The sequence below is a fragment of the Lissotriton vulgaris genome, chromosome 1_1 (genome assembly GCF_964263255.1).
Source record: "Lissotriton vulgaris chromosome 1_1, aLisVul1.2, whole genome shotgun sequence".
Classification (NCBI taxonomy): domain Eukaryota; kingdom Metazoa; phylum Chordata; class Amphibia; order Caudata; family Salamandridae; genus Lissotriton; species Lissotriton vulgaris.
In genome coordinates this window covers 1875618542-1875643006 of record NC_141685.1, presented here as the reverse complement: position 1 = coordinate 1875643006, position 24465 = coordinate 1875618542, and the positions used below count along the sequence as shown (strand labels likewise).

The 24465-nt window shown below is 45.0% G+C and overlaps 1 protein-coding gene across 1 annotated transcript in view; it reads left to right on the top strand.

Moving 5' to 3' along the window:
- ASZ1 (ankyrin repeat, SAM and basic leucine zipper domain containing 1) overlaps nt 1-24465 on the top strand; it is a 1750578-nt gene that overhangs the window by 1183550 nt on the left and 542563 nt on the right. Inside the window, exon 9 of the mRNA XM_086919410.1 lies at nt 16473-16529. Coding sequence (XP_086775536.1) covers nt 16473-16529 — 57 coding nt within the window. The remainder of the gene's footprint in view (nt 1-16472; nt 16530-24465) is intronic.

The following is a 24465-nucleotide window of genomic DNA, read 5'->3' as shown; positions in this document are numbered from 1 at the left end:
TGTAGCGGATTATGATCCGAGAAGGTAGTCTTCAAATACACTGCACCCGTTGCTAAAAGCCTAGTAGCTGGATCACATAGTATCCGATCCAACCGAACATGCAGATTATGCAGGCCGAATAGTAGGAGAATTCCTTGGAATCAGGATGCAGTGATTTCCAACAACAATCATTCCAGCAAGGACTAGTGTTGGAGCCACTGAGAAAGTTGGGCTGCATCCATTGTGGGGAGACTGCTAAAGGCAGATGTGAATGATTTTGCTGCGGATCAAGCACACATTTAAAATCTCGGCTCAATATCCAGTGGATGCGAGCATATTTGATCTGGAGCGCTGATATTTTCGCTAGAAAGGCTGGTTGCGCCATGTTGATGCCATATATGCTTCCCAACAAGATAGTCCTACCACCTAAAAGCCCCTCCATCAACACATAGCGACCCTCTGGATCGATATCATGCCCTATGTAGCCGAAGGGAACTCTTGGTCAAATCCAAATTAGTGCACTTGTGCAAAGCCAGAATACGTGGTGCAGAAGCATTAACCCCACCATCGCTTTTGCTATCTGATCCCCCCCCCCCAGCCACGTGCATCTCCTGCAGCAGAGCTAGCTATGCGCCTCCCCGCCTGACATATTGGTGAACTGCATGCTGCTTGCACTCAGTGCCCATGTCGTGGATATGCCATGTGAGTATGCCCACTTTAATCATCCCAACGATGTAGCATGTGGATTAGTTCCCGAGTGAATTTGCAAACCATAGCACCAGAGCCACACAAGTGAGGTGCGCATTCATGTGGCATGGAAAGGAATAGGATAGCGCACCACATTATTCAACAAACTAACAGAACCTGCAACTCCCCACCCAGAGCAACCACTAAATGTGTGGCTGCCCAAACAAGAATCAGTTGGTCCTTTAGTAGGGATGCTCCTTCATGTGCAAACACACACAAAAATCATGCAGGATTTAGGTTAGGGGATTAGCCAGTAGATCTGTAGTTTCATTGCCTTGTGACAGGCTGAAAGGAATACATAGCACAGGTCCCTTCAGGAGACCCATTGCTTTACCATCCATATTAGAAGGAATTAGGAGTTGGTACACATTAGACTCCAGTTGTGAGCATGCAGTTCACAGGGTGCTGTGACATCACTATCTCCGCTGGCACCACTTCTGGCAATACCATTGAGCCACCCTAATAACAGAGCAGGAGGAGTCCAGATCCGATACCCCGTCTCCCGAGGCAGCAATCGACGGCGGTCAACATTTAGCCTAGAGATTAACCGCTGGCGTTAAGGCCTGAGCCTGTTTTCCCTGGCCTGCTCCAGAATAGGGCCCCTGTGAACCTCTGTTCTGCCGGCTCTGCATGTCCCTCGAGTTCTACGATGAATGAACAGACCGCTGCTGAGGAGCAGGCAAGGCTGGCATGGAAGTCTCGTAGCGCCACTGCTCCACTCAGTCCCAGGTATCCCCAGGTTTGGTGAAAAATAGCTTTTGCGGCCTATGATTACTACCAACTTGGCTGGGAAAAGCAGCTAATAGCGGAGGCCAATTTGTCTGAGCGTACTTTTCACCCCCAAGGAAGAGGCTCTGCAATGTTGTACCGTAATAGTGTAATCCGGAAGATGAGCATCCTCGCTTTGTCATATTGCAGTGGTGCTCTCTCTCTCTCTCTCTAGCAATTTTCAAAATAATATCATTATCCTTTTAATTCATTATATGGGTCACTACATGATGTGGCCGGGCCCCTACCGGGGCATGGTGGTCGCGTTCAATCAAGAAGTGAGCTGACAGCTGGCCAGGAGCCACCTTCTTTGAGAGCCAGGTCTTGAAAAACTGCTCAAGGTCTGAATCCTCCACTTCCTCTGGTGTGCCCACTATATGAAGATTGTTACAACAGGAGTGCCCCTCTGAGTCCTCCACTCAGGCCTCCAATACCTGCACCTTTGTGGTAAGGGAGCGTATCTGACACATCAGATCCTTCATAGTCTGACACAGTTCTGTGATCTCCTGTTCAGTATGAGTGATACAGTCTGCCAATTTAAGCTGGTGTTCACACACTAGTTCCATATAAATTGCTACTGCATCCACCCTAGTATGCAGATCTTGGCAGATTTCTGCTATGGCAGCCAGTATCTTGTTTAGTTTAAGGTCGGTGGATGGCTCAGTCGATGGTATTGCAGGAGTCCGGCACCGCCAGAGTTTTCAGGTCAACATTGAGCATACTCTTTGCCCCATGTCGTCAAGTTCACCAACTGGCAGTTGGGCCCAGGTCTACTAATCCAAGGAGTACAGTAGGGGTGGTGAATGGTCCGTTTGGACCTGCCAGACCCCCACTTACCAGGCGATGGGGTGGCACGAGCTGTTCCACTGAGAACAGATGTCCAGGCGGTAGTGGGAATCCGACTGCCATTCGCACTCCTCACGATCCCGGCTGATAGGGCAAAGACCACCTAGTAGTCTGCATCTACATGGCGTTGGATATGGAGTAGAGCACAAGGGCATTTAACACTCATTCCTCCTGTTGCAGGATCCTCCACCCCCTGTTCCCTTCCCCAGGGCGGCACGAGCAGTTCTGGGGGCTGTCTTCACTGTACCACTCATGGTTAGGTAACAACTAGGAAGAGGTAATGGGGAGCACCCACCACTCTATCTCTCCAGCCTCTCTTGTACAGGGAGTTAGCCAGGGCATCCTGCCAACTCAGTTCAGGCAAGGGGGCACTCCCACGTTACCATTGCAACAGTGTTCTGCACCATCTCTGGTAGGGTCACCACGTAGGTAGCAGGCTAACTGGCGAAAGCACAGCAGGATACCTGGCCTAGTATCCCAGATGTGCCTGCTAGACTCCAGACCAGTTCACCTGCACAACGATTTCAAAATTGTTGAATGAAAGGGTCGCCTCATCTACTGCCCACGGCGAGTCCGGTCGTAATAGGTCGGGGCAATTCAGCTTGGTGGGCCTACGGTGTGACCAGGCCAGGGAGCCCAGTTACTGCTCATGGAGTCACAGAGCATGGCACTCCTTATGACTGGCAAGGCCCAGTCAACAGATTAGCGGGAGACCAATCTCCACAACTCCTCACTCTGCCAGGCCTCAGGGACTTGGATACTCTGAAGGGAGCACAGGAGGGAGCCACAGGGGTGAGGGGTGCGAGAAGGGCCAGACTTGTCTTACAACCAGTCCTGCAACCGCTCGGGTTTCATGACCCACTAGGGCCCAAACCTCATCACTCCGTACTAGGTGGCCTTGGTCCAGACAAATTACAGGCCAAAGGGAGGGGGGGCAGAAAAAGGGGACTGTACTGGCCACCACCCCCTCACCGCACCTGGTGCCACGCCTCGTTGCCTTCCACAGCTCACCCAGGCTCTGTTGCTTCGGACTGGCCCCATGAAGGGTCTATTGGGGCTATCGCAAGGGCACCAGTGGTGTCCAGCACCTTCACCCCCGGCGCCCTGGGTACCGAGGTCGAAGACCCCCCGTTCGCCCCACCCCACCCCCCCTCCCCCGGCCTTCAGCATCTGAGCCTCTCAGCTGGGCTCATTGTAGTGTAGAGGCGATCCACTGCTTTCTCAGACTAGTTGCAGGCCCGCTGATCGTGGGAGACTCGTGAGCAGGAGCCAGTGTTGCGGAGCACCAAAATCAGTATTACTCTGTTCTGTCGGTCCTGCCGCCTCTCCTGGTCACAGAGGCCCCACCTATCTAGGCTCAGATGGCAGCAGGCCTTAACGGATTGTGAATTTTCCCGGCAGAGCTGTTCTAGAGCCCGTCCATCTTGCAGGACCTGCCCACGTCCCCACTGGCACATAAACAGCAAAGAAAGTGAAGAATATTTACAAAATGGCCAGGGGTACATAATTTGAGGAGGAGACTCAATAGCCACTTTAGTCCACTACTTTTATAAATCCTTTTACATTGCCTCATATTTAGCTCACCATTGACATGCTCCCAAGCTGAGACTTTAGATCCACTCCTCATAAAGGAAGCGGTTATCTTCTTTTTAGCTAGACCAAAGCCCAGTAAGGTTCGCCTTTGATGGGTTTCCACCACTTTTCTACCAGACTTTTTGCCACATATTGGCACCTATCCTTAACGGAGCTCTTAAATACGCTGGCTGACAGAGATGCTTTGACTCCATTCCCAAGGTAGCAGTAGCCGTGATACCCTAGCCCGGTAAGGACCCCTGTGTTGCTGCTCACATAAATCAATATGACTTATAAATGTGGACGCAATAATATGACCCAGCATTGTAGCACTTTGCCTCAAACTCTTTGTGCAGGATTGATTGACCAAACTAATTGGGATTCATCTCAGAAAGAAGTTCTGACGACACTGCCAGAATTCTACACCTTATTTACAAACCTACAGATGCCGAAAAAGCATTTAACAGGGTCCATTGGCTATATATTATGGCAATTAAAAAGAGTGTGGGACCACACTGCCTCACATCCAGCTCTGTTCGCCCCAATGCGTCATGGTAAATTCAGTGCATGATAACACTTACTTTAGTGATAATCTTTAGTTTTGAACCCTTATTGGTGCAACCAGTGTTGTGTATCTCTAGAGGTGCTGGAAAGGCTGCCTCGAGTCTTCTCAGACGTCTACAGGAAAGAACAGAAGGACAATGCATGAACAGAGAACAAATTGGAGGGATATAGAGTCAGTTGAAACTGCGTTGTGTCCCATGCAGATTTGGCGGGTTGGGCGGGAGTCGGGGTTATTTCTGGGGGCAGTTCGAATACAGTGAATGTAAACTGTAAGTTAGCCTATCAGTTGTAGGTATTGCAGAGTAGTCGATAAAGAATATATTTGGAGGGTATGAGCCAGCTTGGAATAATACTAATACTAAGTTTTGTGATATATGGTTTGCTATCAATATTAAGACCCTTAATTTTTATTTTGATGAGATTGTATCTAAATTATGAATTTTAACTGCTACATGATTTCCTCTTTGTCTTACGTGGTGGGAGGGGTAATGTTAAAATTATGCTATCTGTAATGAATCTGTATAAAATTTTCATTGTCCCCCAAATCTTCTTTAATTATATGTATAATGTAATTTCTTAATTCAAAAGGAAGGATAAAGTGAGAATGCAAATGTGTAAATTGAATACGTTTAAACAATAGGATGGAGTTAAATTTCCAGAGTTCTAAATGTATTATATTGCCTTTTTATGTAGTCAGTCATGGTTTTGATACTGTCATGGTACTAGTGTTTTTTTTGGGTAAATATTGAAAATTCTTGTGACCTAATTTCCTTACAAAGAAATTGACTTACTGTCCAAAAAATCGAAATCCTCTGCACTGTCAACTGTTAATTACTCTTGTTCCATTATTCTTCCACTCTCAACTTCTAGTCTTGTTGATATGGATTGATTTTTAAATTCCTCTTTTTGGCATAGTAAGAATAGCCGCATTTTCAACAAGGTTGCGTACTGGAAAGATTGGAGGAAATGTGCCATAACTTGGACTTGGTAATAATTTAAAGTTGAAACTTTCTTATCTTTCTCACAACTGAAGGACATTTATTACTTATTTAATTGCACTTTATTACCATATACCACATTACAAATTGTATTACAAAAACATTAAAACATTATCTCATGAATCTACAAGAAATATACATCAGTTATTGAACATCCTTACTGTTTCAAGTCTGAAATCTGTATTTCCTTTAAGGCTTTGGCAGGTAATTATTGTGAAGTATCCATGATAAACAAAAAATTGGGAGCAAGATCTTAATGCTAAGTGGCCAATTGTGATGTTGGAGAAGGTGTGGTTAAACATGTGCTCTACTTCAAGAGCTGCTAGTACCTTTTTCCACACTCTGCAGCTCGTCTCCTAGCGCACTGCTGGTGGGGCGATGAGGTTCCCTTGTTACCTGAGGACTTCAGAACTATAGTGGACTTAATCCTCCAAGCAGCAGTGCGTCAGGAGGAACGTTTGCAGAGTGGTGTAAAAAGTGGGTGTGGCGTCTGACTACTCTCGGCAATCCAGCTGTGTGGGGCTTACTGGAGGTAACAGGAGGGCTAGTTGACCCCAGGGACCCTCAGGAGACAAATGGGCTTCATGCCCCTACCAAGAGCGCGTCAGGAGGCGAGTTTGCAGAGTGGTGGAGAAAGGGGGCGTGGCCTGTGTCCACCTCTCAGCAATCTCACTGTGAAGGGCTTACTGGAGGTAACAGGTTGGTGAGTTGGCCCCTAAAGACCCCCAGCAGTAGAGGAGACTTGAATCCCCATCCAAGAGCGCGACAGGGAGCGTTTTTCCAGAGTGGTGGGCAAAGGGGGTGTGGCCTGCTATGAGAACTTAGCAATCCTGCTGTGTGGGACTAACTAGAGGTAATTGGAGAGGTAGTTGGCACCCAAGGATGTTCTTCGGGGCCAACGACCCCTCCTCTTACCTCCAGTAAGTCTTACCCAGTGGGATTGCTAAGAGGTCTTTGAAGCCATGCACCCTTTCACACCACTTTGCAAACGCGCCTCCGGGCACACTACTGGTTGGGGGATGAGGTCCACTTTACTCCTGAGGGACTTTGGGGGCCAAGAGGTCCTCCTGTAAGTCCTACGCAGCAGAATCTTTGAGCAGTGGTCGGAGATCCAGGCCCCAATTCTCCACCACTTTGCAAACAAGACGACTAGTTAAAGAAGCATTTGCTGTAATTGGTCTCGCATTTGCGAGAGTTAGAGCTATTGGCGTTGTAAATCTAAAAGTTTTTTACTAATGTTTTTTGGGAGTGGATGCACGGTGTGTGTAGTGGAATTATGTGGTATGTTGTGCAGTGAAATTATGTGAATAGGAAGTTTGTGGTGTTTAGTGTATAGGAATTATGTAGAGTGTGATTATGTGTTATGGAGAGAAATTGTGTGGCATGGGAGTTTGTGTTGTGAAGTGGTAACCTTAGGTTTAGTCTTCATAGTTTCCATAGAAGCTAAAATTTAAACTCAATGAGACACGCAAAAAAAGGAACCACTGAGGAGCACTTCTGTGCTTAGTCAGAGGTATGAGCAGGGCCACTGGAATTATGCGACTGATCAGCTGCACCCATTTTTGACTAATTACACATTTTCCGCATTTGACACATAAGCCATCATCTGCTGCGTAATCTGCAGGTTTCAACAAAAAAAGTGTTTCTAGCTCAGACAGCTCAAATGTTAACAAAAATGCAGCGACGTGTTACAGCACAGTGGAAGGCCCTTTGCAAAGCTGGAATGGTCGCCTGTTACTTATTGCTAAATGTGGGTGTTAAATTGGTAGTAATGGTGCGCAAACCACTTCTGCACCTCTGTTACCTCTTTCTGCACCTCGCTTGCTTCTTTCTGCAACACCTTTGCTTTTTTCTGTACCCTTCTTCCCTCTTTCTGCACCTCTCTTGTCTGTTTCTGTACCTTGTATCTCTTTCTGCACTTCTCTTGCCTCCTTTTGCATTTCTGTTGCCTCTTTCAGCACCGCTCTTGCCTTTTTCTGCACATCTCGTGCCTCTTACTGCACCTCTCTTGCCTCTTTCTGCACCTCTGTTGGTTCTTGCTGCACCCCAACTGCCTCTTTCTGCTCTCCTTCCACTCTTTATGCACCTCTATTGCCTTTTTACTGAACTCTTGTTCCCTCTTTCTGTACCTCTTGCCTCTTTCTGCACCTCTCTTGCCTCTTTCTGCACCTCTCTTGCCTCTTTCTGCACTTCTCTAGCCTCTTTCTACTGTTCTATTGCTTCTTTCTGCACTTCTCTTGCCTCTTTCTGCACTTCTCTTGCCTCTTTCTGCACCTCTATTGCCTTTTTCCGAACACATGTTCCCTCTTTCTCTACCTCTTGCCTGTTTCTGCAGCTATTTTGCTTCTTTCTGCACCCCTGTTGCTTCTTTCTGCAGTTATCTACCCTCTTTCTACATTTCTCTAGGTTCTTTCTGCAGCTCACTTGCTTCTTTCTTCACCCCTCTTGCCTCTTTCTGCACCCCTCTTGCCTCTTTCTGCACCCCTCTTGCCTCTTTCTGCACCCCTCTTGCCTCTTTCTGCACCCTCTTGCCTCTTTCTGCACCCCTCTTGCCTCTTTCTGCACCCCTCTTGCCTCTTTCTGCACCCCTCTTGCCTCTTTCTGCACCCTCTTGCCTCTTTCTGCACCCTCTTGCCTCTTTCTGCACCCTCTTGCCTCTTTCTGCACCCCTCTTGCCTCTTTCTGCAACCCTCTTGCCTCTTTCTGTACCTCTCTTGCCTTTTTTCTGCACCCCTCTTGCCTCTTTCTGCACCCTCTTGCCTCTTTCTGCACCCTCTTGCCTCTTTCTGCACCCCTCTTGCCTCTTTCTGCAACCCTCTTGCCTCTTTCTGTACCTCTTACCTGTTTCTGTACCTCTCTCCCCTCTTTCTGCACTGCTCCCCCTCTTTTTACACTTCTCTTGCCTTTCAGCACCCCTTTTGCCTCTTTCTGCATCTCTGTTGCTTCTTTTTGCACTTCTCTTGCTTCTTTATGTAATTCGTGTCCTTCTTTCAGCACCTCTTGATTCTTTCTGCATGTCTCTTGCCTCCTTCTTCACCTCTGTTGCTTCCTTCTGCACTTCTCTTGCCTTTTTCTGTACTTCTATTGCCTCTTTCTTTACTTCTATTGCCTCTTTCTGTACTCAAATGGAATGTGCAAGCTGTCAAGTTTAAAGATCTGCGTGCTCTCTTGACTGAGGTAAATGTCTACTTGTACATGTATTCTCACGTATATTATGCATCTGAAGACGGTAGTTTAAAAAGTGGGTAGCTTCTCCTATAGGTGGTCAAATCTTCTTAGTTCTGCTCTGTCATTAGGTTGCACAGCCAGACATGTCCTATGTATATAGGTGTTATAGAGCCCCTCAAATATACTATTGAATACCAATGTACCCTGTATTGTGAGCGTAAACAAATACATACACCTTTTTTGTACACAGTATGCTGTTTAAAACACAGATATTCAAGTATTTGTATGTTTATTTTTATTTAACATGTCACTAGGTAGAAGCACAAATGCATACCTTCACAAACTTGGCAAGACTTACAACATTGATATGGTAAGGATTGTTTTACATTTGGTAGGCCTAACATTCTGAGCAGTCGATGAATAGTGAACCTTCAAGAGGAAAGTGAGGTTTAGGACATCTTGGGAGAAGGATTAGTGAGTAGGCTATTGTGTATGAGTCGGTGGAAAGGTTCAGTTGAAGTAGGCCTCTTTTTGCACCTCTGTTGGTTCTTTCTGCACTTCTCTTCTTTCTGCACCCGGCCTACCTATGAAGATATAGTTCGAAATTAGCATTTAAAAAACTTTAGAAATTCACTGAAAAAAACAGATGTTTCAGGGTCGTTATAGTTAGGAATTAGCATATAAAAAAAACCTTAAAATTCACTGTAAAAACACAGGTTTCAGGGACGGTATAGTTAGGAATTACCATCTAAAAAATCTTAGAAATTCGCTTTAAAATACACAGGTTTCAGTGACGTTCTAGTTAGGCTGACATTTCACTCTTACAAAAGCAGAAAAATTCAGCTGTTATAGTTAGCTGAGCTATCTATAACTTCAGCCCCAGCAATGCACTGCAGCTGACATCACAGATTACATCACTGATGACATGGTCAGTGACATCACTGATGACATCTCAAATGACATCTCTGATGACATCATCCACATAATATCTGATGCACCTCCTCACACCCTAATATGACCTTTTATACACCCAGTCTAAAATACAGACTACCATTCTCGAAACAATACACACCAATACCAGTTAGTACAAACCCACTCACTGATTCATAGATCGACACACCCATCCACTCACTAACCCATGCAGTCACTCATACACGTATTCCCTTATCAATACAGCCACTGATATATGCACTCATACACCCATATAGACACTCGCACACCACCACTCACCCATAGTTACTCACATCTCATCAGTCACCCAAAGAATCAATAACACTGCCATTAACTCACCTATACAGTTATACAACCACCTCACTTATTCATACAGATACTAACATATGCTTACTCTCTTCTACAATCACTGACGCAAGCACAAACTCATCCATACAGCCACTCTCACAATCACACACTATCGCATATAGTCTCTTATGTACTCCAGAACTCACATATACTGCCTTTCACATATGTAGTTACTCACACATATACCACTGAGACATTTATTCACTCACCAACACAGCCATACGCACACTGACTCACCCATACAGCCTCTCGCAGATGCACTCTTGAGCCCATACTCACAGGGATTCAGCCACTCATACATCCATGCAGGGAGTCTCACATCCCCTCGCCCACCCACACAGACACTCATACAGGTACTCAGTCAACTAATCAATAACCCATATAGACACTCATGTACCTACTCACCAACCCATGCATCCACTTACACACAAACTGACAAACTGATACAGACATTCACACAGATTAATCATTCACCTATGCATTTACTAAGATATGTTTAATCACTACTATACAGACAGTCATGCACCCACTAAATCATCTATTCAGTCATTTAAACACCCACTCGTTCTTCAATACACCTTGGCATGTGTATATGGAACATTCACAGGTTGATGTCATCAGTGGTCATCAGTGATGTCACTGACCAGGTCATGAGTGATGTAATATGTGACGTCTGCAGCATTGCATTGCTGGGGCGCGAGTTATAGTTAGCTAAGCTAACTATAGTGGCTTCATTTTTCTGGTTTATGAGTGACATGTCAGTCTAACTGTAACATCCCTGAAACCTGACGGTTTTTTCAATGTATAATAAAAATTATATATATATATATATATATATATATATATATACACACATATATATATATTTTTTTAAATAAATCTATTCCAATTAAAAAATAATACATAATGCTAGCAGCCTAAGTCATGACTGCACACTCTGCGATGAGCATGACATGTACAGGTTAATTAGGAAACATTCAGTGTATCATTCGATTTTCCTTTGATAGTTATGTCAGTTCACACTAACGACTTGGACCAGCCTGTCAAGCAAATCCAACGAAGGTGCATTGCCACTGGGCCAAAGATTTACATTGCTACTGCCCAGAACTTTTCCACAGCAGCAAATCCGTTTCAGCAGGACATCGTGCAGAAGGTTTCTGGACTCGTAAAGCCCTATTTGGTACTTCTTGCAGTCATACCATGCTGAAGGAATCCATGCTCCAGAAAAGTGACTAAATCCAAAAGGTAGATATCTTCATTTGACTTGGGCGCCAAAAGTATCCGGCTGGTGCGGGACCTTCCTTGGGGGCAAATTTAGAATTTCTCCAATCTGAGCTTTCCTACCAAAAGTCAGTGGCTTCACCAGGACTTCATTCAATGGCTATGTGGGCCTCATCCTGGTTCCTTGCCCCTCTGGGGATTTTTGCATTTCATTTCAGAGACTAAGCCAGAAGGTAAAACTTACGAATGGGATGAACCTGCTCTCCGTATCCGACCCGCACTCCATTGCGGTAGGCATTATACTTTACCCTTGTTCCGGTCTAGCTCAACCAGTTGCCGGCAGTTGGCGCTTTGCACTTTTTGGTGCTATTTTTATCTAAAACTTTAAAAATTCAAATCTCCATGTCCTCTTCTGGGATTGTTGTCATCTTGGTGTCATTTTGTTCATTAAAATATTCTCTATTTGTATAAATTGGAGTGTTTTTTTTTTTTTACTCCTAGATGCTTTACACATTTTCTTAAGTTAAGCCTGTCTGCTCTGTGCCATAGCTGCCAGGTTTAAAATACTGAAACCTTTGCTGGACCTAACAAGAATAGTGATCAGTTGTAGCCAGGACAAAAGTGGACTCCAAGGATCAGCTGACTGGCCTCTTTTGTGGCTACAGGGACACAACAATCTGCAAAAGGAGTTTTTCCTGAACTGATCATTACCAACTGAACCTGGACTGGACCTTGCTGGTGGCCTCTTGTGGAGTGATACTTAGTCCCTATATACTGTCCCTAAAGTCCTGTGCATCCTAATAGCTACCCATAGGAGCTGCTCCACAAATTCACAAAAGCCTGGACTTAGAACATTTCTGTACTCCAAAGACTTCCGGAGCCATCACGGTGGGGCAGATGGCAACGTTGACGCACCTGATTTCAACACAGCTTCACGCTTATCTTGCTGGAGGGTTTTCAGCTCCATGAAACAGATGAAGTCAAAAGGTAAAATATTTGACTGGGACAAACCTGCTTGGTGTACATTATCCATGCTCCATTGTGGTCAGCATGAAATTGTGCCTAGGTTACTCCTTTGGCCCTGTAATAATACTTTGCACATTACCTCAAGTCAAGCCTATATGCTCTGTGTCAGGGGGTTGAACTCATGTTAATTTAGTGACATTATGGTTTACAAGATCGTATTGTTCCTAAAGGTGAGCGTCCACCTAACCCAAATAATAATATACATTCTTATAACATTCCATCTGCTTTTAGTGTCCCCACTGCAGACAAACAGGAGGCCAACAATGCAAATCTTGGAGATCAGTTACAGTCCCTGGGTGCCAGCAGAAATCAGGAGTCCTTGTGCTCCCCTTCCTTTAGTAAGAGTCACCTTTCTTGGTGTAGGGCCCTCTTCTTCAGATATTCTATTTCCAAGTCCAGGAAGGCTCTGCAGGGCTGATGAGGGCCAGACATATCCTGTGTAATTGGAGAGTATTCCCTAACCAGTTCTGGCTACTTTCTCACATCCTCTCACCTCCTTTTTCAGCACCTCCTCTTTAGCTTTGTATAAAATTACCCAGGCACCCCTGTTTCAAAGTGGCCTAAATCTCTTGCCACCAGCCAGGCCTCTCTCCAGCTCCCTTGCCACTCCTCTGTTTAGACAACCCCTCTGCCATGGTCAGATATGGTTCTCCCTTCTGCTGGGATTGGACCCAATGTAACTAGGAGGGTTCCTGTCAGCCTCATTTAGGATCATCAAGTCAAAGGAAGAAATGGTAAAGCTGTCCTTTGTTCTGTCCACTGCTTTCTCCTTTCCAGAAATCAAATCCCTGCCAAGTGGCCAGTAGTTAGTACCTCTGTGTTACACCTGGGCTCAGTCAGGCTATTGTCTATGTGTATTGGCCTCTGGACGTTTGATAAGTAGCAGAACATGTTTTAGGACAGTTTGTTCTGACTCGTGGGTCCCAAATTATTTTTTACAAAATTACTTTTTCATTAAAGATGTTATCTGTTTTACCAGTGTTTTTTTTTTTAAATTAAGGAGAACTTGGAAATAACTTTGAATGACTTTTCGAGCATTAGTCCAAGTCAAGATTAAAAATAAATATTTTAATCAAACCTAGGGTGTCAAACATAAAATGGAGCTGAAACTACAGAGAGGAACAGTGGAAAGCACACTAAACTGCTGTGAGGCCTATTTTTATATATTAGTACCTCTGTGGGCATAGAAGGCTTAACAAATTATCATATATTTTAGGAGGCTTTTCTCCATGGCAAACACAATTTTCGCTGATATGTTTTATTGCAGTGCAATGAAACTGCAGTCCAACCAGAGATAATTGGTGTTCCCAGCAGCCATGAACGTTTTGTGTCACATATGTAGATAATGTAATGTCAAACTGCAGTCCATAGGACATTTAACTTTTAATGCCAAATGCGTATGTTATGAACCATTTTTACTGGACTTCTAGGGAAATTAAACAAGCAAAATCTAGCACATGTGGGAAGGAAACTCAGACACTTCTTAGTTGGATATTCAGACAGAAAAAGAGGGGATACCATGACAAACAATTGTATTTCTCAAAGTGTCTAACTATCAGTGCCAAGACACTACAGTTCATAGGCCCTACTGGGACCAGTGTGAAAGGTCTACCAGTAAAAGACGCTAAGCACCATGCACCCCTCCAGCTGAAAAGTCAAGAGTCCTACTTTGAGAGAAATCCTTACTCGAAGCCTACGCTTTAGACACTGCCATAATAAATCCGAGACCATTCAGCCACAGAAAGCGGAGCTCTTGTTCCACTGAAGGATTTTTTAGCATGCATACTTAGTCATGTGGTCCCAAAACTAAGCAACTCACTAAGATAACACGCAATAGATCAGTGTCTAACCAATCCTGTTTCTTTACAAAGGAAACGTACTTTCATGCAGAACCCTACATAATATACTAAAAATTACAAATACTTACAAGATTTGATATCTTGTAGGATTTCCAGCTTCTTATGGTCTGTGTTGTGGCTAAGGAGAAGTAAGTCTACACTTTAATGATGTTTCGTAACCCACTTTTTTAATGTTCTGCAATTTACTATTTTTCTCATAAAGAAATGTGTAATATAGTTTTGTATATGCGTTTAATGTCTCTTAGAAAGTCGAACAATGCTGATTATGATGAGATACGAGGATTGTTGTATTTTGTGTCCATGAGTCTTGCAGAGGACACCTTATTTGATGACTAAAAAGGGCTGATTTGTTTTCAGTTTCACTAATGTAAGCAATGGCCTGTTGGGTACGCATTGGGGTAGAACGTGCAAGCACGTGGATTAATTATTTCTTAGAAAAAAAAATTGTGACTTCCATAATTCACATATCTGCACAGTGTACATACATTTGATGCTACAGCCTCTTACAAATAAATGTTTTGGTCGCCAGCTGAAAATTTTATGTCAAAGAAAAATACTTTTAGGCTGTGAAGACCATAGCAGCAGAATTTACCAATAGGAGGACTGGGAGACTAAAAGCTGAACAAGTACTTTTCCCCCCACTAGTCATTTATGCAACAACATGTACGTATGCTATTCTAAAATAACCTGAAAAACCCTGGTCTTTGAATTTTCTTTAAAAAGTATTTAGCCGGGACCTCTCACCAACACTTTGTGTCATGCTTAGTCATAAGGCTGCCACTCGCCAGCAACAATTTTTCAGTTGTTTTCTGTTTCCCCCTCACCTCCCCCCCGCCCCTCCCCTAATAGTGGAGTGACTATAATAGTCAATTCAATTAGGATGTCTCTGGGGTATTTATTTTCTGTTAAAATTGCGTATAGATAGGATAATGATTTTATTCTGGATCACTTTCTTCCACTAAATTAAACAGAACAGTTTATAATTGTGGATTATAATTCCAAATATTAGTATTATTAATATAATTACTATCGCATTATATCAGACCGAATAATACAGCTGAAGACCTAAATTGGGCAGTGACTAATGAGTATTACATGAGAAACATTTTGCTAGCAGGGAACAGCAATGGATATTCGAATTATGCTGCTAAAAGTGGCAATTTCACAACGAGTTTAGAATGTAGCTCAATTTTATGTTTTTTCAAATGTTTACATCAATGCAAGTGGTATATTCTGGATACACTGGTCATGTTCCTACACAAAAGAATAACAGGAGACAACTACCAGACAAACTGGTCACACATCTTTTTTTCATTGTCAACTAAAACAGGATAGTGACAGGTAGATGGTTATTAGCTAGATGGGTAACTAGGTCCTGAAAAAAGCCTATGACCCTCTAGGGCATCACAAGATAGCCAGGGATATGTTGATCACAACTATTGTCAATAATGGTCATTACAACCATTGCTTATAAACGGATTTTCTTTTTAATCTTGTGATCAAATTATCAACCTAACTACTCACAATTTTAACACAAAAACTTGTGGAAACATAGAAATAGAACTGACTGAGTCATTCCACTGTATCAGAAAAGCTCCAAAATAACTAATGGAGCTTGAGGATAACCCTCCTAGCAACAATTACTGTTGGAGAGGAGCACCCATTTGATCAAGCATGCCACAAAGTTTAGTTGAGGGGTTGCGCCCTTTTTTGTAAGGACATCAAAAGACTGGTTTGGATTGTAATTGTTCCACAATACACATCCAGAAAATGTATTTCATTTTGTAGCATTACAGAAGACCTCCGCAGACCTCACACACAAAGGTGATAACTGACCCTGCTAATGTGTCTGGTAGCTATATTGCCAAGGAGAGAAACAGATTGTCAAATTTGCAAACCTGGCATGGATACTGTTGTTGCATGCCTGCCTCATCATGGCTGAAAAAGACATCTGCTGAGTTCAAAGCGTGATGTCAAATAAAAGGTCCAGAGGCAGGAGGGCAGTGACAGTATCAAGGGGCTAGTGCTCCTGAAGAAGCAGGTGAGTGCTTTGGGTGGATTAAACCCATTCTTAATGTAATAGCCAGAACTGTTAGCATAGAAAATTGGAAATAGCGTGCATTCCAAATTCTCTTCATAATAAAAAGCCTTAACTTTCTTGTTGGTTGCAAAAATATCGACTTTTGCAATTTAATGCTGTCCTGCGAAAACAATTGTATTTCTGCACCCTGTGCACTTGTTTTATAGTTGTGCCAGCTCTTCAAGACTTCATTTCAAGCGGATAATCTGCCACCTTAAATTATAAGTGTGAAAGAATAAAATGCTTTTTTAGTTAGTGTTTACTCTCAACAGTGTGCTTGACTTATTTTTAGTACTTTACATTGTTGACATGCTTGATACAAATGTTATTTCTTTTATTGCACAGGACAGTGACGTTTCATTACGCCAGCTTTTAACCATGTCAGAAGATGACTTTGAAAAGGTTTGTGAATTTATTTGGTTTTTTTGTCACGCTCCTTATCTTAAAAATAAATCTGCCTAGTTGCAAGTTTTCCTATGCCAAGCATGCTGCTTAAAAAAATGTCTTCTAAGTTCAGTGTTTGAATCCTTAACGAAAAAATTCCACAAAACGTATCCACGGTAACATAAAATATTCATGGCGTTGAGTAAAATGTTATGTTATATGGGATTTGTAATGCACCGTAGTGAGCCCAGTGGAAAGAGAACAGAAGATAAATTACAGGCTAGATGTAAAGGAAAGTCTTGAACCTCTTCCTAAAGATCTTAGGATCCTGAATGCAAAGTAAGTCCAGTGGGAGTTGGTTTCAGGCCCCAGCTGCCATATACGCAAGGGAGCTGCCACCTACCCTTTTAAGACAGAACCTTGGAATGTAAGCCAAAAGCTTCATAGCAGAGCGTAGCTGCCTGGGAGGGACATAGAACCTAAAACGCTTTCTCAGATACACAGGGCCAAGCCCGTAAAGGGCTGCATGTTCCATAACCAGGGACTTAAAAATCACTCTCTTTCACCGGCAGCCAGTACAGGTTATAAAAGTGTTTCCTGATGCTGACCCTCTTAGGTAAATTAAGAAGAATTCTGGCTGCGACATTCTGCACCACCTGAAGCGTGTTCTGTAAATAGCTGGGCAAACCAATATATCAATCAATCAATAGCATTTCTATAGCGCACTACTCAACCGGAGGGTCTCAAGGCGCTGGGGAGGGGGGGTCCGCTACTGCTCGAACAGCCCGGTCTTGAGCTGCTTCCTGAAGGCGTGGTGGTCTTGGGTCAGGCGGAGGTGGGTCGGGAGGGAGTTCCAAGTCTTGGCAGCCAGGTAGGAGAAGGACCTTCCTCCTGTTGTGGCTCTTCGGGTGCGGTGGGCGAGGGCGTGGCTGGTCGATCGAAGCTGGCGTGTGGGAGTGTAGAAGTTGAGGCGGCTGTTGAGGTATCTTGGGCCTTGGTTGTGTAGGGCTTTGTGAGCCTGGGTGAGGAGACGGAAGGTGATTCTCTTGTTGACCGGGAGCCAGTGCAGGTCTCTCAGGTGTCCGGAGATGTGGCTGTGTCGGGGGATGTAGAGGATGAGTCTTGCTGAGGTGTTCTGGATCTGCTGGAGTCTCTTATGGAGCTTGGCGGTGGTTCCGGCGTAGAGGGCGTTGCCGTAGTTCAGTCGGCTGGTGACTAGGGCCTGGGTGACCGTCTTCCTGGTCTCGGTGGGGATCCACCGGAAGATCTTACGTAGCATGCGCAGGATATTGAAGCAAGACGAGGAGACGGCGTTGACTTGTCTGGTCATGGAGAGGGAGGAGTCCAGGATGAAGCCCAGGTTGCGTGCATGGTCTGTCGGTTTGGGTGCGCTGCCCAGGGCGGGGGGGCCACCAGGAGTCGTCCCAGGCGGAGGGCGAGGAGCCCAGGATGAGAACTTCCGTCTTGTCTGAGTTCAGTTTCAGGCAGCTGGTCATCATCCACTCGGCTACGTCTGTCATCCCTTCGTGTAGGTTGGCTCTGGCGGTGGCGGGGTCGTTGGTGAGGGAGAAGTTCAGCTGAGTGTCGTCGGCGTAGGAGATGATGTTGAGGTTGTGTTGGCGTGCGATGGCCGCAAGGGGGCTCATGTAGACATTGAAGAGGGTGGGGCTGAGCGAGGAGCCCTGAGGGACACCGCAGAAGACTTCGGTGGCTTCTGATCTGAACGGGGGAAGGCGGACTCTCTGTGTCCTTCCGGCGAGGAAGGAGATGATCCACTCCAGTGCCTTCTCCTGGATTCCGACGTTGCTGAGGCGCTGCACTAGGGTGCGGCGGCAGACTGTGTCGAATGCCGCGGAGAGGTCCAGGAGGATGAGGGCCGCTTTTTCTCCGTTGTCGAGCAGGGCTCGGATGTCATCGGTGGCTGCGATGAGGGCGGTCTCGGTGCTGTGGTTGGCCCGGAAGCCAGACTGCGAGAGGTCAAGGGATCCATTCGTCTCGAGTAAGGCGGCCAGCTGCTTGTTGGCGGTCTTCTCGATGACTTTGGCCGGAAACGGGAGGAGCGAGATGGGGCGGTAGTTTTTGAGTTCGGTGGTATCCGCTGATGGTTTCTTCAGCAGAGCGCTGAGTTCGGCGTGCTTCCAGCTCTCCGGGAAGGTAGCGGTGTCGAAGGAGGTGTTGATGATGTCCCGCAGATGGGGTGCGATGACAGCGTCGGCTTTGTTGAAGACGTGGTGAGGGCAGGGGTCGGTTGGAGATCCGGAGTGGATGGTGTTCATCGTGCGGATGGTGTCTTCGGTGCTGATCCTGGTCCAGGCTCGGAGGGTGGTGGTGGGGGGCGTCGGTGCGGTCGTGGGGAGCGTTGGTTGTGTGCTGAAGCTGTAGTGAATGTCAGCGATCTTGTTGTGGAAGTAGGAAGCAAGGGAGTTGCAGAGGTCTTGAGATGGGGTGATGTCGTTTCCGGCGTTGGGGTTGGAGAGCTCTTTAACGATGTTGAAGAGTTCCTTGCTGTTGTGTGCGTTGTTGTCCAGTCGTTCCTTGAATGCAGTTTTCTTGGCGGCGTGGATCAGTTGATGGTGTTTTCGGGTGGCGAGCTTGAGGGTGGCATTAACGTAGTCAAGAGCACGGGTGACTGTTTCCCGCGCAGAGACTGGGAGAAGTGGAAGAAACTTTTTTAATGATTTCAAAATGCCGAAGCACAAACCCGTCAACTTAGTAATCTCATAGTACAAGACAAATACCAAAACCGCAATCGACATGGCAGAGTTACTCAAGTCACAACATTCAAAGGATTTCAGTGGGTGTTTTTACACCATAAACCACACCAACTCAACCTTCTACGATTAAATAGTACTTTCTTCGCCTAATACTTATTCAAGTAAAACAGAAGTAGCAAAAATACATTTGAGCATTCTTCATATCTTCCTTTGACATTGTTCTTCTGCTGCCCTCAATACACTAGTTTCTCGAGTGATAACCTCTTTAAGACAGGCCATGCTTCTTATCAACACTAGCATTGGGTTCCAATTTGTGTAATGTTAATGTACTCTAGACTTTAATAAGAGCATTAAATGCCTCGCTGATCGATTAGGAGCAAGATGTTCTGTGCTACCTTTAGAGCTCTTTTTTAGTGTCTTGCAGCAAAGCCACTTAAGGAGCCCCATTAAAACATGTCCCAGATCTGCCATTGCAACTTGCATGCAGTTGTAGACTGCAAATTACATTTAACAATCTGACCCACTTAACTAGTCTTAAGCTCCCCTTTTATTGCATATAGGTTACCCCTAAGGTAGGCAATTGGTAGCCCATAGGGCAGGGTACATTGAAATTAAAAGGTTGGACATGTACTTTTGAGTTTTATATGTCCTGGTAGTGAAAAACTCCTATATTTTTTTCACTACTTTTAGGCCCATCTTTCCCGTAGGATAACATTGCATTGCTTCATTACGATTAAGTAGTTCTAATCTTTGATTGGGAACAGGTAAGCATTTAAGTTTTTGGTGTCTAGGAAATTTTAATCATAAAAACCTTTTTAATGGTAAAGTCAGATTTTACAATTCTGAAAATGCCACTTTTATAAAGTTGACATTTTCCTGCCCTTACTATTTGGTGCCTGTTCTTGGGTCACATGACTAGGTGTATTTGGCAGTTGGCCTTTGTTTATTCCTCCCAGACAGCCACACAATAGAGGAATTAGGTGTGCCTGGATGACTCATCAACTGGCAGGATGGGGGTGGAGCTGGCACAGCCTCACTTGCAACTGAAGAGGTTGGGCTCTGCCTTCACACAAAGGACTCATCAGCCATGCATTGTTCATGCAGCCAGCTAGTAGGGGAAGCAGGAAACTCCAAGCACTTCAAAGGAAATTCTCTAGAAACTTCTACGTCAAAGGAGGCTCTAGGTATAAAAATAGGACCCTCAGACCCACTCTCCAGTTCACCTTCCGGACCTGCTTAAGTTCTCTGAGAGGTCTGCCTGCTGCTGTGGCCTGATGTGTGCTCCATAAGACTGCTTTGCTGCACCCGGAAGGACTGTTTGGCCGCCTCAAGCCTGCCTTGAACCCTCAGAGGCCTGCCTTGCTGCTTGAGCCCTGTTTCAACACTTGAACCAGGACTTCCAAAGTGACTCCAAGGGCTAGTTGGCTGGTATCCTGGTCAGAGTGTCTAGGACAGAAAAGGCTCCAACCATCTTGTATCCACACCTGGACCCAGCCTGAGTGAGTCCTAACCCCCCAGAGTGGTGCCCCTTTAGTTCTGGACCCTTGGTGGTGCTGCTAATGGGGGCCAGATAGCTAAAAATCCTAAAAGTTGGACTTAAAAGTCTGAAATCGGCCAGTGCTACAGATAGATTCATGATAATTATATTCGCCCACCATGATTATGCATTTGAGTTGCTGCCGCAGTCTCAGCATTTCATTGTGGCGTGCAGTGTTGATTACTATTTTGATGATGATGCATGGTTATTATCTTCCTGAAAGTTTTGCGACATCTTAGGAGCTGCACCACAGTTTCCTCACTAAGATCCGAGAGAGACTATCATGCTGTTAACATGCCTGCATGGTCATTGTCTACTGCTAGTTTTAGGAGAGCGTACTATATGAAATTCTAGGCCCTACAGAGGTGATTCAAATTCTTTGCAACTAATTGATGAAGTTGTTACACTGTGGTTTTGCAAGGATATGGGACATCAACATAGTTAAACATATGACTCATCTTACCTTGTGTGCTTCATTGGAAAATTAATATACTTTTCTGGATGTTGCTAATTAGAAGGATTTAAACTTGTTTCAATCAATATGGTCATCACTACATCATCATTCATCTAGTTCTCATCCTCGTCAAATATATAATTTCTCAGCATTGGCACACTATCAAGTGCCATTAATTGACAGTTCTACGCCCTTCCAAAAGTGATTTCCTTTGTCAGATCTGCCCCATCTGCATACTACATTCTACAAGATCATGAAAATTTGAATCACCTTAACGTAAGGTGCATCTATTCTTGAATCATTTCTGGAACTATATTATAAATAGTGACAAAATATTATTTAAAGATAAAGCCATTTGGATCAAAACATCTTCACAAATTAAAGGGTCTGATACATTGTTTCCCGCATGCATACCGAATAATATATTGTTTTAATGAAACTAATCAACAAACATGCAGAGGTTTGGCTTCCTGTACAGATTTGAAGAAACCAGATTGGAACTGGGCAGAAAATGTTTCTGATGATTCAAAACTTTATCTTTAAAATGACACTTAATGATTTGAATGGGATAGATTTATGGAAACTGGGCGATAATGAGCACATGCAAAGAGTCTTCTATTAAGCTTTGGCAGATAGATCTGATCCTAAGTATTCAACTTATTCTCCTGTTATAGTGAGTACAAAATATAGTCAAGCTATGCCACCAATAGTTGTCTCACTCTAATGTCAGTGCTAAGAAGAAACACATATTGAAAATGAGTACGAATATGCATTTGAATGCTTTTCTTTTAGTTTTAAATCTCTCAAGTAGAATGTGGTTTTTTGCACCATTCATGTATGCAGCTATTGAAGAGAATAAAGCCTAGAAACCACAAATTGAGTAAAGGAAGCTGACCGAGAAATAATCCAAACTATAGTCAGTCATTGCTATTGTTTTTGCAAAATGTATCTGTACATGTCTGCACTATCTTTTCCATCCCTTGTTCTGCTTTAGACATTCTTAAAGAAGATATGTAATCCTTCAAACAGAGGCAAACTCAGATGTGTGATCTAACACAACTACATTGGTCCTTACGAACATTCAGAGGTCACAAAGTACCCTGGTCTTTGGTTAAAGAAACAGCCCTATTTCTGCCTTATTATCTCACTGGGCTGCAACAAATTATCTCTAAAAATTAGGTATGCTATAGTTTTCTTTCTGTACAGCAGATTGAGCGCATCCTCTTCTCTGCAGACGATGCACATTTAATGTGGTTATTACATGGCGTTATTTCTTTACCCGTCACTACCTTTCAATTATTTGGCTCTCTGGGGGGGGGGGGGGGCGTGGCTAGCCAACACCCAGGATCGCAGCTAAGTAGTGAAGCTCCGAGCTTCTAAACTATTATTATCCCCCACACTCCGTTAAATTATCAGTTTAGCCTGACTAATTACTAGCCCTGAATGGCTGCTGATTTTGGTGCTCACCCTGTTAATCGCCAGTGAGGATCTGACCGGATATATAGCATCGAGGCTCCAGACCGAGGCCGCGAGGAGGAACTGGGCATGAAGTGGTCCGGAGCTGATTCACGCAAGTGCCGCTGCTACGGCCGGGCCTGTGGGTACAGGGCGGCGCCCGACCTTCGGTGCTGGTGTCTCTTGGCGGCGGAGTGTGCTGCCGAGGCACCGGTGGTGTCTCTGGTGCTGCTTGGTGGCGGCGCGGGTTGCTGAGTGCGAGGCGGTGCTGGGTGTGCTCCGGTACGCGCAAGAGGATCGGCTGGTAAGGGGGCGGCATTACCCAGCCATTGTTGCAGCCCGAGGGCCGAAGTCGAGAGGGGGGCGTCCCACCCCCTCTGATACGATCACCACCACCGTCAGTCAGTGACTGCATTTTGGGCTTATTTCCTAGTTGAGAGCTGCCATTGGGATGCGGTCTGATACCCATCCCCCTTAGGAGTTGCCAGACTACTGGCTATTTATTTGGAGAGGATCCGGTGCCTGCGACGAGGCGATTTTCCCTCCCCTACCAAACATGAAATGGTACTCAATCCGTGGTATCTCAAGGTGCCCATAATTAGGGAGCAATTGATGTAAGCTACCCAAAACTATTTTGCAGAAATTGACAGGTCGGGGACATCGGACGTCATGCCCTGGGAGGCCTATAAGGTGGTCATCTGAGGTGGTAGGGTGGCAGCAAACGCGGGTCATAGGAAGAAAAAAACACAAACAACTGGAAGATTTACAAAATGAGGTGACCGCGTTGGAAGCCAAACTGGTGACCTCCCATACTCCGGTCACGCACATAAATTGTCCATAAAACAAAGAGTATAGGAATTTTGCTGAAGAAGCGACTAGGACTCCGTATCGAGCCACCCAGCAGCGTATTTATGATATAGGGGATAAGGCTAGTAAGTTACTGGCGTGGTTGGACAAAAGAGAGTTGGCTAATAGGTGGGTGGCCCAGATCGTTTGACAAGAGGGAGATGTAATAAGAGAGCGCAGATATTGCAGGAGCCTTCGTCAGACATTTTAAACAAGTATACGCTTCCAGGCAGTTATCCACTCGGGCCGAATCGGCGGAACTGTTGGCCACCTTGCGGTTACCCCTTTTGGACTCCTAGGAATTGGAGGGCCTGGAGGCAGAGTTTACAGCAGACGAGGTTGCAAAGGCTATTGGCTAATTGCAGTCTGGGAAAGCCATGGGTCCGAGTGGTCTCCCAATTGAATTATATAAATCTAACACTAATACTATTGCCCTGTTCTTCGTACGAATGTATGAGGAGAGTCGGATCCAAGGTGTCGGATCCAAGGTGACATGATCGACTGGCTGTTTCTTTTCGCTGCACTTGAACAAAAAGGATTCGGTAGCCGATTCTTGTCTTGGGTGCGTCTCCTTTACTCTGACCCCTTGGCTAAGATTTACGTAAATGAGGTGCTCCTTTGTCTTGGAGAGAGGTACGAGACAGGGTTGCCCGCTCTCGCCTCTGCTGTTCGCCCTGGCCCTAGAACTCCTTGCGATTTGGATACGGAAGGACCCACTGATCAGAGGCCTGAACTGGTCACATGAGTGGTCTGACAAGATTTCTCTTTATGCCGACGATATACTGCTGTACCTGGCTAGACATCCTTTTTCTTGACGAGTACTCCATGTCTTTGCTTTGTTCCACAAATATTCCAGGTACACCATTAACTGAGACATGTCCTTGTTATATGTGCTGAAGGGTGTACCTCCGGTTTTGCCGGTGGGTGTGAGGATCAAATAGTGACTGA